The 16462-nt window shown below is 36.4% G+C and overlaps 1 protein-coding gene across 1 annotated transcript; it reads left to right on the top strand.

Moving 5' to 3' along the window:
- Positions 1–10472: 10472 nt before the first annotated feature.
- LOC143576172 (uncharacterized) lies at positions 10473–11162 on the top strand. The gene has a single exon (XM_077060328.1). It carries the CDS (start codon positions 10473–10475, stop codon positions 11160–11162), a length of 690 nt encoding a protein of 229 aa, XP_076916443.1.
- Positions 11163–16462: the final 5300 nt, after the last annotated feature.

Here is a 16462-nt window from a genome sequence, read left to right as displayed (position 1 = left end):
TTTGAGTTCTTTTATGATTGCAGATGAATATTAAACGAGTCTCGAGAAGATAGAAGCATATATGGATGGTTAAGAAGGATTTGAGAAAGCTAGGGATGAGAAACCCGAAGCCGAATTGAAAATTGAACAAGACAGGTTAATAGGAAAGTACGTTTAAGTAAAATGGGCATATCTATAACATCCGTTTTTAGAGATTAATAGATAAAAGAAAATTTATTATTACGTGTGTGTCGTTAGTTTAATTGTGTGATAGTGTTTGGATTATGTTGGGTTTGGGCTTGGGAATGGTTAGAAAAGGTTATGGGCCGAGGGCCCCAGGACCCCCTATATAAACACCAAATTCCACCAAACACTCCATTTCATTTCCTTCCTCCCTACACACACACTCAAGAACACACACCTTTTCTCTCTAGCACCCAGATCCGAACCAACGAAGGGTAAATCCCGTGACTAAACATCATCAAACAACAAGAAACACCACCAGATCCTCGGGTTGATCCGAACCGAACCCGAACCAAAAGGTGAGTTTTGGTTAAAAAGATTAAGTTTTGAGCCCGGTTTCGACATGCAAACTGATAGAGCGATAGATCGGGCTGTAAGATGTAAGAAAAGTATAGACTTTACGAGCCGTGAGCTAACGGGTTCGATATAATACAAAAAAAAGTGATGTTCGGACTATGTAAAACATGGGTAGAAAAAGTTGGTACGACCCAAAACCCATAAAAAGAGTAAAATCGGGCCATAAGGAAGTGTCTCGGAGGAAAATGACTTTAAAATGGTAAAAATGAAGAAAAGGAGATTCTGATCGCATAGAAAGAAATCGCATCGCATGCCATGCGAAGCGAATGGATTCCATGCGAATGGTTTCCATGCGAAGCGAATGGTTTTACATGCGATCCAAATTGTTGTAAAACGCAACCCGATTCATTTTTCTGATGCATTTTTTATAAAGGTCTGTTAATGAAAATAAAATTTTTCCAAGCTGACTTGGCAGCTCGACCCTAGCCAGGGGCTCTGCCCCTTGGACCCTGCTACGGGGGTGCCGCCCCTAGACCCCGCTGCCAGGGGTGCTGCCCCCGGACCCCCGTAGTTGAAGGGCTCATTAACGTAGATGTATGAAGTAGTAAAAATAGATAATTGATACTCGTAACTGGTTACACAATTAGCCAAGCGCAGCTAAGGAAGGGTATTACCATTAACTCCGATAGGAACCGGCATCAGGTGAGTTCTTTGAAATGTTTTCGAGGTTGTGTGCATACTTGTAAGACTACAAATACACACACACACACACACACACACACACACATATATATATATATACACTCTTATATACATATATGATGAAGGTGAATAACTAATGCGAGAATGAAAGAATGTGGTAAGAATTTGTATGTGTTTAGTTTAATAACTAAATGTGATTGTAAGAGTCAAATAAGAATATAATGTAAGAGTCAGGGTGGTAGGCCCTACTAATACCTGGGCAATAATAGAATGGCCGACTCTACAATATCGGTGCAAGAGGTCGGGTGCAGACCCTTCTAATATCTGTGCAAGAGGTCGGGTGGCAGACCCTTATAATATCTGTGCACGAGGTCGGGTGGCAGACCCTTATAATATCTGTTCAAGAATGTAAGGATAGTTGAATGCTATGTAAGAAAATGTAAGAATAATGTAAGAATAGTACCGAGTAATATTTGTACGTATGAATGAACGTGTAAGAATAAATATATAAAATAATGTGTAAGAATAATCCTGTAACTGTTAAACTAGAACTCACTCAGCGTAGCTCACTTTTAGTATGCACGAAGATGAATAGAATGCGACAGGTTGCTTGAGGGGAGGCACGTAGCAATAAAGTGAAGACTGGCATCGAAGAAAGAAGATCTACATGCTATTTATGTTATGCATTAAGACAACTTAATTTATGCTAAGACAAGATTTTATGCTTTGTTATATATTGGTTGATGTTTTCATATTTTCTCGAAAAGTTTTTAATTAACGCTGAGTTTAGAACTGTGTTTATGAGTAAATCCAACGCAAAGTAGGGCTCTTGGGACTGGGGCCTTACAATATCTCAGGCAAAAAAATGAGTTACGGGACCCATAATATATGAATTTCGGGTTTCTAAACGAGACAGATCAGTATGAGGTTATATTAGATCGAGAGACGCGAAAAAGGGGTGAAAATCGATAAGGATCTAAAAAACGAAAAACAAAACCCTAGTTGAGAAGATAATTAGTTTTCAGCTTCCATGAGAGAGATCCTTCATACCCTAGCCACCTTGGATGATTTTGGGGCTTTGATTCGTCATCTTAACACCATCTAATCATCAATTTTTCCATGGTTTCATCATTCCAATCCATGCTCGACCTAATCGTGATGTAGAGGCAAGTTTAACCCCCTCGTGACCACTTTAGGTGAGGGATTTTGTGTAAACTTGTTATGATCGAATTCTATGTTCTTAGTTGTTTCAAGGCTTGATTAATTGTCTTATTTTATTTTTCTTTGCTATATTGATTGATTGTTTAAACAATTTGTGTGACATTTGAGCCAAAACAAGGTACACCTCAGTACGTATTTACCGATTAAGCAAATAACGCCTTTTTCGTAACAAACGAACGATTAACCGAACGGGTTGGGTTATGACCCAGATATCTTGGGGGGGCCATTTATAAGTGATATACGTTTAATACAAGCTAAAACATTAGAAATATGGCCTTAGTTTGATAGCAAACAAGTTAAACGAAAACATGCTCGTTTAACTACCCGCTATAGATTTAAACGCGAAAGATAGTTACAAACCAAGAATTGTATCATCCGTTAAGCCGAAAAAGACTTACCAAACACTTATTTGAAATGTTTTAAGCGATCCGTGAAAATATTTTTGATTTTTACAAACATATAGTATGTTTTTATAATTTTACACAAAACTAACCGAAAAACACTCGTTTTCGCGCTGTTTAACGCACCTGATAAGTTTTTTCGTGCCAAAAACCGAACCCGAACTAAATTTGGACTGGGCTTTTTGTATTTGGGCTTGATAAATCAGAAACATGGGCCAAAATGGGCCCAAAGTGGGCCCACGAACTTCCGGCCGTAGCCGCCACCCCACCCCCTTTTTTTTCCTTTCACATATAAACTAGATTTGATATATTTTTACACATATTTTCAAACACAACTTCTGGAACTCTTCTTCTATAGCCAAAACCAGCAAAAAAACTAGGTAAAAACCTTATGATTAATCGATTTTTGATTCGTTTAAACTCGTTTAACAACATATAAACATGTCTTGATTGTTAAAAATCATTCCTAACCATGTAAAAATCCTAAAAATGGTCTTTAAACATGTTTTGATCATACACATGGTAAGGAACCTGTTTTGATAGTTTTTTTGGCCATAAACACGGATTAAAGGGTTGAAACGGCGTTTTTACGGTTCAAAAGTTCGTTTTTGTGCACTAGCCGAAACCCTAAGTTAAAGGGCTGTTCTATTGATGAAACCTACTTGGTTTGTGATATAGGACTTGAATCTAGCTTTCATAGAAGCACAAGAACCTGAAAATTTGATTAGAAAGTCGGAAACGAGCCAAACCCGCTAAGGTAATGCCGAAACACTCGCTTACGGGCTATTTAGGTTAAGGTTGTGATGTGCATATTGTTAGGACTTGAAATTTTGGAAAGACATCAGGGACCATGTCAATGAATGCCTGTTCAAATTTGGTAATTTTTCAACCATCCGAGAATTTTTGGCGAATTTATTACCGAATTCGGACGTTTATTTGGGAAAAATAGTTAAAATACTTCAAAAATTATGAAATTTTTCTGGGAACTCATATTTTATGTATTTTGATGACATATTAATTTTGGGATCATTTGGAGAAGTCTAAAGGTGTTTTGTGGATATGCGTTCGTGTGAATTTTTATAGCCGAATTTGGGCCGAAAAGAATATCGCACGAGCTTTTTGCATTCTGAAATTGATACAGGTTGATTTGGGACATGAATTGAGCATTCAGGAATTTTTGTGGAATTTTTGGAAATTGTTTGGGGTAAACGGACGATTTTCAGGCGAAATATAGCTGATAAAATGAACTTTTATAAATTAATAAATCAGTAAATAATTCCAGAAATATTTTTATAAAAATCTACATATTTTAATTGATAAGTGGCTAAATTTTCATAATTTAATGATTAAATGTTAATTAATTATGCTAATTTAAAGATTAAACAAATTCAGTTTTTATAAAAACCGGCAAGTTCGCGACTAACGAACCTGCGGGAATATCAAAACACCAAGAGTGATCAAAAATTATATTTTTGGACTAATTAAGTAAAAACGAACTTTTCTATGAAAACCCTGGACAATCCGGATGGATTGCGCACGTTTCTTCTTAAATCAAACTGAATAAACGGAAATGGGCCCCGTGACTAGATCCTTTTTTATAACTTAATCATTTTATTAACCAATACATTTACCCAAGCTTATTTTCCCATAACTGTTTTCTGAACGCTTAAACGAATAACTTAGCCCTGCTGGGAAAACAGGAATCTGAGCCAAGTTCAGTTTTAAGTATTAGACATTAAACAACATCACAACCTAAGCCTATTGCCACTTTCTGGGCGTTCCAGCTACACCCAGATTAGTTATACAGCCCAGTCTAGTATTGAGATTATAATAATATTAAAATATTAGTATTATTATAATATTGATTATAGGAACTACTAATAGCGGACTGAACAAACCACAAGCTGATATAGTACTGATTATCTACTAAACCGTGAGTTTCATGACCCCACTAATTAAACAGTTTTACGAACTTTTGGGGTGAAAAACATGTTTGATTACATATACATACCTGAAACATGTATTGATGTGAATTATCTAAGTGCTAACACACGAAAGTCCCCACTAACACAGTGATTAACTTCGAGCCGGTGGCTTGTGAATAGTACTAAACCCAAACGGAGCCGGCATGTATTGCTGAGACTTTACCCTGTTTGCACATGACCATGATTATACAACACGCTATGTAGTGTTAGACATAGCTACTTGGGGCATGTTATGGGCGGAAAGGGGCCACAGTGGTTGATTGAGCGTGGGAAATGGATGCACGCAGCACATACAGTCAAGGCTTCACTGTAGCTTAGCATAATTACATCATTTACATACATACATACTTATTTCATGATTACAAGTGTTGACTTGTGAATACTCATTACTGTTTTCTTGAAACTCGTGAAACTCACCAACTCTAGTAGTTGACCCGTTTTAAACTGCTTTTCAGGTGTACCTAAATCAGAATGATTTGGTGATCTGTTACTTGCCCAAGATGTGTGGTTGATGCTATGTGAATAGAAGCAAGGATACTAGTAGTAAGATCGTATAGTTAACGAACTAGTTTTGTTTGAATCACCTAGACTGTAAAACAATGATAGAACAATGAAATGTAATAAATATTAAATTAGTTTGTAATGTTTCTTTATAAACAATGTGTTAATACCAGAAGTGTCTGTTACATTCCCGTTTTACGCTTCCGCATTGTGCTATTCGGGGTGTGACAATTTGTGTTTTGTTTATCAAATCTTGCATCAATTATTCGGTTGTGTTCATCAATATTTAGGATTATATTCTTATGTCATTGATCCGATAGCTGTTAGTCATTACTTAACAATTTGTTTTCATAATATAAAACTGGTAATTAGGTAGATCGCGTTCAGTTGTTTCAACAACTCGGATAGGGTTTTGTTTGTCATCACAACCAAACTACCAGGTCTAGTAATTACTGCGCAATTAACTTAAAAGAATTTGTGACTAGTTTGTTATCACATTATCTGAACCTGAAGTGAATCACTCGCTTCTTAAATTGTTTACAAATCATAAAAGTAATCGTGTCATATTCAAAACATCTTTCTAAATACTTGACATCGTATGTCTGCTTAGCTAACATGTTTTAAATTCATTAGTCAAACTTACACTTTCCACTATTTTCCTGTGAAGATGACCTTATTTACCCGTACTATTTAAAGGTATTTAAGTTTTATAAATACCTGTTTTTGATTAGAGCATGACATCTACATCAGTGGCCCATGGCACATTCGGCACTATAACTAGGAAGGGACAAGACGATATGAAGGAATTAACTAAACATAACAAGAAGGGTGGGGGATTGAATAAAATGTCTAATCCTGTCTTGGTTAAGAGAAGAAGTAACCTATTAAACTAAGGACTCTTTAGGACAGCCAGACACTGATGAGAGCTCATGCTTCACCACCAAATGGGACTTGGTCAAATGCATAAAAGATTAAAGAAAGGTTTAGGAGATAAGACCAAAGGGTCTTAGATTTTAGTTTCTCTTTCCTTGTAACAATAGTCTTTCCCTGCCTATATAAAGGGATAGACATTTTATGTAAAAGTGGGACAGAAATGATGAAACACATTATTCACGCTCTTCACTACACTCATCATATCATCCAATATCTAGAGTTGCTCTTGAATCCTTCCTATATTCACTAACGAAACATTTAGGGTTCCAACAATGGTAATCCAACTTAATTTAGTTAGTTTTCGAGAGTTACAAGCAACTAAAATTTACGCTTGGTACTAAACATAATTACGAGTAATATGAACTAATGAAATATAGAAACATAGGGTATGTTTGGTTGGAGGTAATGGAATGAAGGGGGAATGGAATGGGAAAAGAAATGGAATGGACAAGAGAATGAAATGGATCATTACCATTCCTTTGTCTTGTTTGGTTAATGAAATCAATTATTAATTTTTATTGTTTGGTATCCAAAAAAATTGTATAAATGAAATAGAAATTATAAAAACACTCATATCTCAAAATACTTTTTAACAAAAAAAAAACTACAATGGCGACGGTGGTAGCTCCGGTGGCGGTGGCGATGGTGGCAGCGGCGGCGGTGATGTCGGCGGAGTTGGTGGTGGTGCCAATGGTAGTGGTGGTAGTGGTTGTTAGGTGGTAGTGTTGTTGAGAAAGCAGGGTGAAGGAGAAATGGAATGAAAAAAAAGAAGAGGGGTGGGAAGTAATGGTTTTGATGAAATAGGATTCCATGTGTAATGGATGATTTTATTCCATTGAGCAACCAAACACCACTTTTTTCATTCCCACGTAATGAATCATTTCATTCCTACATACCAAACGCTACCATAGTTTCAGTGTTTCTTCGAAGGATTTTTGGTTACTAAAAATGTAGATTTCGTTGGATGCATCACGGATGTATTACAAAATAGTGATGGACTTGTCGCGGCTTAATTTGTGATATCTATCTCCAGTTGATTGCAACCTTTTTATATACAGATAAAACACGTACTTGTCACTTATCAGTGACACACTTGAAACTTTCTATGACTAAAATATGCATGTTGCAAAAAATATACAATGTATGCCAGCTAACTGACGTTGCTACATGTGAACCGTTTTTCATGTGTATCAACTGACTAGTACATTAGAAATACCTTGTTTGAAGCATATAATATCATTGTTGTAGTGATAAAGTTGAGTTTGTTTTCCTTAATCGACAACTATGTTTTTGGCTTACAAGAATGAACATCTTAGTGCATGTCTATCCAAAGAACCCATACCATCTCATCCATTTTCTTTGGTTTAATCCGTTTGAGGTTCGAGAATGTGATTTCTTATGATACAAGCAATTATCGTATGTATCTTCCATAAGTGTTGAAACCATGGACTTAAAACTCGATCTTCACTTTCATGTTTCTACCATCATTCTTGTGAAACAAAACTTGAAATTTTTTATTCCAATTGGTTGATGCTATGTTCACACCAATAAACCGATATTGATAAGTGGCGGGCATAGAAAAAACTTTTTCAAGGATGTCACTTGGTAGTCTATCACAGAGATTTTTTTTGCTCATATTCCGCTTGGCTCGAACATGTCATGTAATAAAGTATAATACCAAATTTATTAGTAAAAAGATAATTAAGTAGGTTATCAGAATATACATTGTAAAAATACAATGCCATTGCTTTCTTTTCTTTTGAACATCTAAAATGTCATTGCTTTCTAAATGTTACAATCTTTTTTTAACGACCTATTACATTTTCCAAAAAGAAAAAAAATGCTAAGAAAATCCTTTTTTCATAGTAAAGAAAAGAAAACAAAAGGGGGGGGGGGTACGGTTGGGGTACTGGGTTCAAACCTGTTGGTGTGAACAGAGCAACAAGACAGAAACCCAATTATATTTATATGACAGAGTTACAGAAATTGTGCTTAATTTTTGTTTCAAAATTTAATCGATCATTTTTCTTTATATTTAAAATTGATCTGTTTTATCATTTACGTTTATAAATTCAATAGTATTTGTCCTTTGCCCATAACTTAGTTTTTCTCGTTAAGACATGTAATTTACCTTTGCACATGAGACCAAATTGGTCATTTCACCAACTAAATTACAAATCATTAAAAAATACTCCCTTTAAAAATGATAATTATCACAAATATGATAAAATTTTCCTCATATTATCTTTAAACAAGATTTAAAATAAACAATATTCAAAACAAGAAAATAAGCATTAAACCACCTCACCAGCGAATAGGGTCATGGACGGCGGCGAATAGGGTTTCCAACCATCTACAAAACGACAAGCGGCGAATAGGGTTTCCGAAGACAAAGAGAACGACAGCGAGTAGGGTTTCCGAAGACCTCGGAATGACGGCGAGAGTTAATTGCAGGGATGATGAATGGCAAGATGGCCCTTTCAAGAAAGATAGGAATGGCAGGAATTGGCAGAGTTCGAAGGATAACGCGGTGGTGACAAAGTTCTTCATTTCCAATCTTCCGGGGAAGTGCTCGTCAGCAGATTTGGTTCATGTTTTGAAGGAATTTGGGGAGATTGAATCCACGTATATAGAAAGAAAGATGGACAGGTTGGGAAAGCGTTTTGGATTTGTTTCATTCCGAAATATAACAGATCCAAAGAGGCTGGAGGGTGAGATGTGTGATGTGTTGATGGGAACATACAAACTTTTCATTGTTATTGCAAGGTTTATAGATGGTGGGAAGGTGGATAAAGGTAAACAAGAATCGAAGAAAAGTTATGTGGAGAAAAGACAAGTTGTAGACAAACCGGTGGGGGACAAGAAGGTGGCAATGAATCGTTTTGTGATGTGGTTAAAAATAAGAAACAAGATACAGAAGGTAGGTCGATAAAGATTGATGGTAATGTTCGGGGGTATGTAAACTGTTATGAGTACGCTTTGGTGGGTAGGGTGAGAGAGTTCAAGATTTTGATGTCACTTAGAAGGCTATTGAAGGAGTATGGATATCATCGGGTCAGTATAAAGTATATAGGTGGCTTTTGAGTTATGTTGGTGTTTGATGATGTGGAACTTCTTAGCTATTTTAAAGACACGGAGGAGGCTTGGAAAGGTTGGTTTGAACACCTTGTCCAATGGGAAGGGCAATCGTTTGATTATGAACGGATTGCATGGTTGAAGATTCATGGAGTACCGGTTCATTTGTTTTTAAACCCGATGTTTAACGACATTGGTTCCAAGTTTGGTAAGATAATTCAACAAGCCCAAATTGATGATGAAATAAGGGATTTATCTTATACTTGCATATGAATTTTGTTTAACAAATCATATAGATTGAATGCAAGCATGGATATTTCGTGGAATGATTCAATTTTTAAAGTGTGGGTTGAGGAAGAGACTGGCGAATGGATACCGGATTGTCTGGGTTATGTTTGACGAGGTTTCAACTAGTCCTAGTTTGGAAGAAGTACAGTCGGAGATGGAATGTGATATAAATGAGGTCGTGGATCAGTTGGAGGGGAATTTAGATAATGAAGATGGTAGTAAATCAGGAGAAAACGTAGGTCTGGAAACTGAGGTTATGTTGGAAAGGCGTAAAGAACCAGTTATGGATGGAAAGGATGCTATTGTTGAAAATAATGGTGGTGAATTATTGAGTAATGAGGGGAGAAATGCTTGGAGGAAATCTTTCAAGAAAAAGGCGATAGAAAAGGTGGTAGATATAAAAATTTGTCTCCACAAAGACAAGATAGGCCTCGTAAGATACCTAGATGTGAGGATGATCCTTTTGATATTGATAGGTTTATTGGGATTGTTTCGTCTGGAATGAGTACGGATGGTTCAAATGAAGGGGAAACAGGTAGTCAACGCAACTATTGTACTCCGGATTTGAATACGAGAGTTGGTTCGGAGGTGGGGAATTTGAGGATAATTTTGTATCTTCTGTTCAGCATGCAAAAAACATGGTTTGAAAGGAGGCAAGTTTTCTAATGCAGTGGGTAATAAGCTGAGCAGAATTGATGTGTTTTTGGTATGTGACAACTTTGTTAATAAATGGCCTACTTCGATATATAGAATTCTGCCGAGGGGGAAGTCGGATCATAATCCGATTTTGTTGAAGACCTTTTCATGTAATTATGGTCCCAAGCCTTTTCGCTTACTTAACTCGTGGATGGATCGTGAGGACTTTGAAAGTGTGGTATTGAAGGTCGTAAAAGAGTTTTCCTTCCAAGGTCCGCCGGATATTAGGTTGATGCTCAAATTTAGGTGTCTTAGGAGGGCTTTATCGGCTTGGCGAAATGAAAGTGAAGCCAAGGAGAAAGAAGAGGAGAATACTATTAAAGAGGATTTGATTCATTTAGAAAAGGAGTTGGAGGTGAGGGATCTTGTAAAGGAGGAATTGTGGGCATTGGAAGAAGGTATGCGAAGGATTTCTCAATCGGAAGCCTTTCATCTCCGAGATTTAAGACAAAGAACTAGGAACCGATGGGCAAAGGAAGAGGATGCCAATAGTAAGTTTTTTCATGGGTTAATAAACAGAAGACGGGAGTCTAATTTTATACCTGGGATCGATATAAATGGGGTGTGGAAGACTAAGCCTTCGGAAGTAAAAAAGGAGGTTTTTGGGTTCTTTAATTCCAAGTTTAAGGAGGAGATACCTATTAGGCCGAAGCTCTCTTGTTTCAGTATGAAGTCGATTTCAGAGCAGGATAGCGAGGCGCATATTAAGGAGTTCACAGATGAGGAAATTAAAGGTGCTATTTTTGACTGTTTGATGATAAGGCTCCGGGCCCTGATGTTTTCAATTTTAGATTTATTAAGCGTTATTGGAATTGTTTTGCAAGCGATTTTCAAGATATAATGAAGCAATTTTTTGAAGACGGTGTTATTAATAAGGGGGTGGGCTCTTCATTTATCACACTAGTGACAAAAGTTAATGATCCTACTACGCTTGGTGATTATAGACCGATTAATCTTATTGGGGTGGTTAGTAAAGCTATTTCGAAGATTCTGGCCGCGAGATTGAAGATGGTTCTAGGGAGTATCATTTCGGAGTCCTAGTTTGCGTTTCTAAACGGGAGATTTATTTAAGATCGCCTGATGGTTCTAAATGAATTGCTATCTTGGGCGAAGAAAGTTGGCAAGGAGTGTGTTTTGGTCAAGATTGATTTTGCCAAAGCATACGATAATGTGAGTTGGAGTTTTCTTTTGAATATCATGTCACAGATGGGGTTTCCTTCACAATGGTGTAAATGGATTAGTGTTATTCTTAAGTCTGCGAGATCGTCTGTTCTAGTAAATGGGTCTCCAACGTTTGAATTCGGCTGTGAGAAAGGTATAAAGGCAGGGAGATCCCATATCTCCTTTCCTGTTTATTATAGTGATGGAGGCTTTATCGGTTTTATTCCAAAGAGCAGTCCATATTGGCGCATTTGATGGTATTATCTTCCTAATAATGGTCCTATTGTTTCCCATTTTTTATTTGCTGACGATGTTATGATATTTGGGGAGTGGTCGACATTTAATTTTCTAAACTTGAAGAGATTATTGAGGGTGTTCCATATTTGTTCCGGTTTGAAAATAAATATAAATAAATCGACTATGATGGGTGTTGGTGTGGAATGGCAAGAGGTGAGAAGAATAGCGGATGTTATGGGATTCCAAGCGAGTGTAATTCCTTTTACGTATTTGGGAATTCATGTGGGAGCAAATATGAATAGAACTGCCAATTGGGAGCCTGTTATGGAGGTGATGCGGTCTCGGTTAACCAAGTGGAAGGAAAGTACTTTATCGATGGGGGGAAGGGTTGTGTTAATTAAATCAGTTCTTGAAGCTTTGCCAAATTATTATTTTTCGTTGTATAAGGCTCCCATGAAGGTGTTGGAAAATATAGAATCGCTTATTAAGAACTTCCTTTGGGAAGGCACTGAAGATGTCAAGAAACTACACTGGGTTGCTTGGAATATGATTACTAGGCCAAAGAAGGAAGGTGGTTTGGGTTTGTCGAGGTTTTTTGACTGTAATCGAGCTTTAATTTCCAAATGGGTTTGGCACTTTTGAAAGGAACCGGAATCTTTATGGAAGAAGGTCGTTAAGGCTATACATGGTTCTAGTATGAAATGGGAGTTATATCTGGTTAAAAAGAGCTTGACTAGTGTTTGGTCGAACATTGTCGATGAAAGTCACAGATTACGTATGCATGGTTCGTCCTTTAATGAGTTAATCAAGTGTTCAGTGAGGAATGGAAGGTCGGTGAGGTTCTGGGTCGATACATGGATGGACAAGGGGAGATTGATGGATACATTTCCATCTCTTTTTAAGTTGGAAGAGAGAAAGATGTGTTTGGTTTCTGACATTTTAAATCGGGAGGATATGATTACTTCGGTGAATTGGTCGTGGAAGAAGGCTCCGGAGTCGGAGATCGAGTTAAAGGAAGTGGAGGAGTTGATGGAGGTGATTCGTCGGGTATCGCTAATCAAGTGTGTAGATGATTGGAGATGGAACGGGGATAAAAATGGGTGTTTTTCTGTTAATGCAGTTAGAAGATGGTTTACCAGAACTAATGTGGATAATGGAGATGCAGTGTTCGAGTGGTCTAAGTGGTTACCGGATAAATGTAATATTTTTATGAGAGCTTTGTTAGATCGCCTTCCTACAAAATTGGCGCTAAGGAGAAAAAATATTCACGTTGATAACACTTTTTGTGTTCTGTGTGAAGATGGGGAGGAGTCGGTGGATCATGTGTTTACCGGATGTGGATTCTTTGTGGGGGGTGTGGGAAGGCATTTTAAGATGGTGTGGTTTACCCAGTGTTTTTGCTTTTAGCTTAAAAGATGTGATAGAGATGCATAATATGGGCGGTTTGTCTACTTTTCGGAAGGAGATTGTGAGAGGGGTGATCATTGGGTGTTGTTGGAGGATTTGGAAAGCTAGAAACGAGCAAAATTTTGAGAATAAACGAGGTAAGGTGGTAGAGATTGTAGCGAATGTAAAGGAACTTACTTTCTTATGGTTTAGTAATAGGCAAAATAGTAAAGATAAGGATTGGAAGTCGTGGTGTAATTTGTTGTTGATGTATTGTTGTAGGTGGCCCCTTCTCTCCGTCTTGGAGATTAGGTGGATTTTGCTTGTGTTTCAATGAAGTTCACTTCTCCAAAAAAAAAAAAAAACAAAAACAAAAACCACCTCATCAATTTTCAATTATTGTTTGAAGAATCTGGCAGCACATATTCATCCCACAAATTCATCAAGTGTCGATGCACGTCCATAATTTCATCTATAAGAAATATAGCTTCCTTATTACAACACCAGTGCTAGATCTGACTTGAGATCTCAAATCGCTAGATCAGGTTAAGTCGTTTACTCATCTCGTCGAATCCAAATCAGGCAAAAATTGTAACCTAAATCTGATTTGGAACACGACATCACCACTCACCGCCGCAAGAAACCGTCTTCGGTTTAGTTCAGTTATGAGGAAAACTTGTCATACCCAACCTACATCGGAACATGTCGAGGCACGGCATAATTTATACCATAGCTTAAAAGACACTAAAGTAATATAGGTGTCGATATCGAATTTATTCCATTCACAATAAAGTACCCAATTGTCATTTAACAAAACAAAAACATCAAAATTACATCAACTTAAAACAAACAAAACATTGTTTATTTTATTAAATCCTAAGGTCCAAAATTTAAAATTCTTCACTTCAAATCATCTTACACAGCAACCTTCAATGTGCATAAAAATATAATTTGTCAACAACACATGTTGAGTGAGCAACCACAATTTGATATATACAATATATAAATAAATAGAACAATTTCTTATGACATGTGAATCACAACAATTAGTATAGCAGCACAATAAAACTTGTCATTTTCCCTTGACACTAGAATCGGCCAAGTTACTCTGACAATTTGAATAGCAACATAAATAAAGTTTGCCATTTCCCCTTGACACACAATGGGCCAAGTTACTTTGACGGCGTATGATCATACTATGGGGATGAGATGCCAACCAACCATAACAATAGTAAACACATAGTCATATAACATTAAACAACCAATCAAGCAATTATACAATCACGTAAATAATGGAATTCTATTGAGTATATATAAATAACATGATAAATGATAGAGTTTTTAAGCATAAAGCTCCCAAAAAAAATTAGGAAAATGGGATGTGATTACTCACCTTTATTATAAGACGAGAATAAGCGAGCCGACCAAACTTAAATGAAAAAATCCTGACCGTTTAGAATAATAACTTTAATTAATATTTAAGATGTAACGAACCAAACTTATAGAAAATTATCATGTACAACTCATGCTATAAAGAAAACGAGAGATAAGCGAGCTGACTGATTTTAAATAAAATATTCTGAAAAATTTAATATAAATTCTACTATTGAAAGCGAACTGAAGTGAACAAGAATTATTGACTAATTCCTCCTCTAACTCTAGTTATTGAAGAAGCTAGAGTTAAACAAGTGTTGGTTTGTGTCTGACACGGATGTCGGTATAGAACCAAATTCGGGTCCACCATGTCCAAAAATAAGAGAAAAGAATAAAACATAACTAAGTCAGTAGTTAACCGGGTCGAATAATCGTTAAATTGAAAAGCCCCGAATATGACTAACATAAACCCTAAACGGGCCAAAACGAAATTGACCAGCAAAATCATATAAATCATTGAAATTGATTGAGGGCTTTTGTTTAGACAATGAAAATAGACAACTTTGATCTTTACAACTTACCCCAATGTGTCTAGAAGATGAAGAACAAAGAAATCACGAAACATTTGACTTTTTGGTCAAACGAGGAAGAACAAGCAAAATCAAACACCAAAATGCTTACAAAATGAAATTAGGGTTTGGGTAAATGTTGGGCAGATGTTAAAGAGGGTTTATATAGGAGAAATTGGCTTGGGGAAAACGAATTTGTCATACATTGGAGATTTGGTCAAAACATCAAAATGGAACAATATCATTAAAATTAACCGAATTAGCTCAGTTCTTGTTCTTTACTCCAAGGAATCGATGAAATATTCTTAGGCATGATGCCAAGGCATATTTAAGTTATTCCATATGGAAGATACACGAAATTGGGCTTCCAAAATTAACGAATCCAACAGCTAAACGAATAAAACACGTTTGCTGATCTGATGCTCCTTCGAGTAATGCGAAGGGGAAACTCCCAAATCCTTCGCGTAGCTTTTAGGATGAAATACAAAGCATATTTTTGAATTTTGACAGATTTTGTCTCCCAAACTTTCTAAAATGCGATTTTAAACCAAAATAAGCAATTTTAAGTGTAAAAATGGATCTAAAATACCCAAATAATATCAACAAAAATATTATTAAATGAACATAAATAACGATCCAAAAGTTTAAATGAGTCGGGTTTTCGGATTCAAAAATCGACAAATGTTAAAAACGAATCACTGGTGATGGTGATGATGGTCAGCGGTTTCAAAGGATACTGGCTGGATATGCAGTAGTGATTGTCATGGCAAGGAATCTCAAATTCTATCTTCGATCATCGCCATACGTAATTTTCTCAAAATCCGACAGGTTACACGTCTCAGATCTATGGTAGGTTATTCATCTGCTTCGGTACCATCTCCGGGCTGGGCACTGACCAGTGGTGGCTGAAGATCTGCCTTGTTTCTTATGAAAACATGCGGGCTTTGGCTTTAGGGTGCCCTTATTGGGGGAATTTGATCAGGACTTATAATTTTATGCCAAGATTAAAAAGAGGGCTTTTGCAAATGGGGTCTAGGGTTTTTAGGAAAGAGGGACTGTTTACGGAAGATTGAGGTTAGACGGTGGTGGTGGTTTGGTTATGGATGAAAGAAAGAGAGTGTGGGAGAGATTGATATATATGTATATATATATATATATATATGGTAAGGATCCTAAGAGAACCATTGGCAAATTGAGAACTTTGAGAACCATTTTGAACTACTAAAAAAACCTTCAAAAAATATATTAAAAAAATTATAAAACAAACAAAATCGAAAATTTTAAAAAAGAAAAAAATCCAAAATTCTTATATTTCATTCCGGTTTCATTAAAAAAACCAAATTTTTTTTTCTTTTTAATTCGTATTATACCTATACACATATGTATACTTTCATTTAATCTCTAGTTACGTAAT

Source organism: Bidens hawaiensis, unplaced genomic scaffold, assembly GCF_021521415.1.
Source record: "Bidens hawaiensis isolate Kalapana, Puna unplaced genomic scaffold, B.hawaiensis_p1.1 tig00028013_1, whole genome shotgun sequence".
Classification (NCBI taxonomy): Eukaryota; Viridiplantae; Streptophyta; class Magnoliopsida; order Asterales; family Asteraceae; genus Bidens; species Bidens hawaiensis.
Note: the sequence above shows the minus strand (reverse complement) of the source record. Positions and strands in the feature narration are given on the sequence as shown.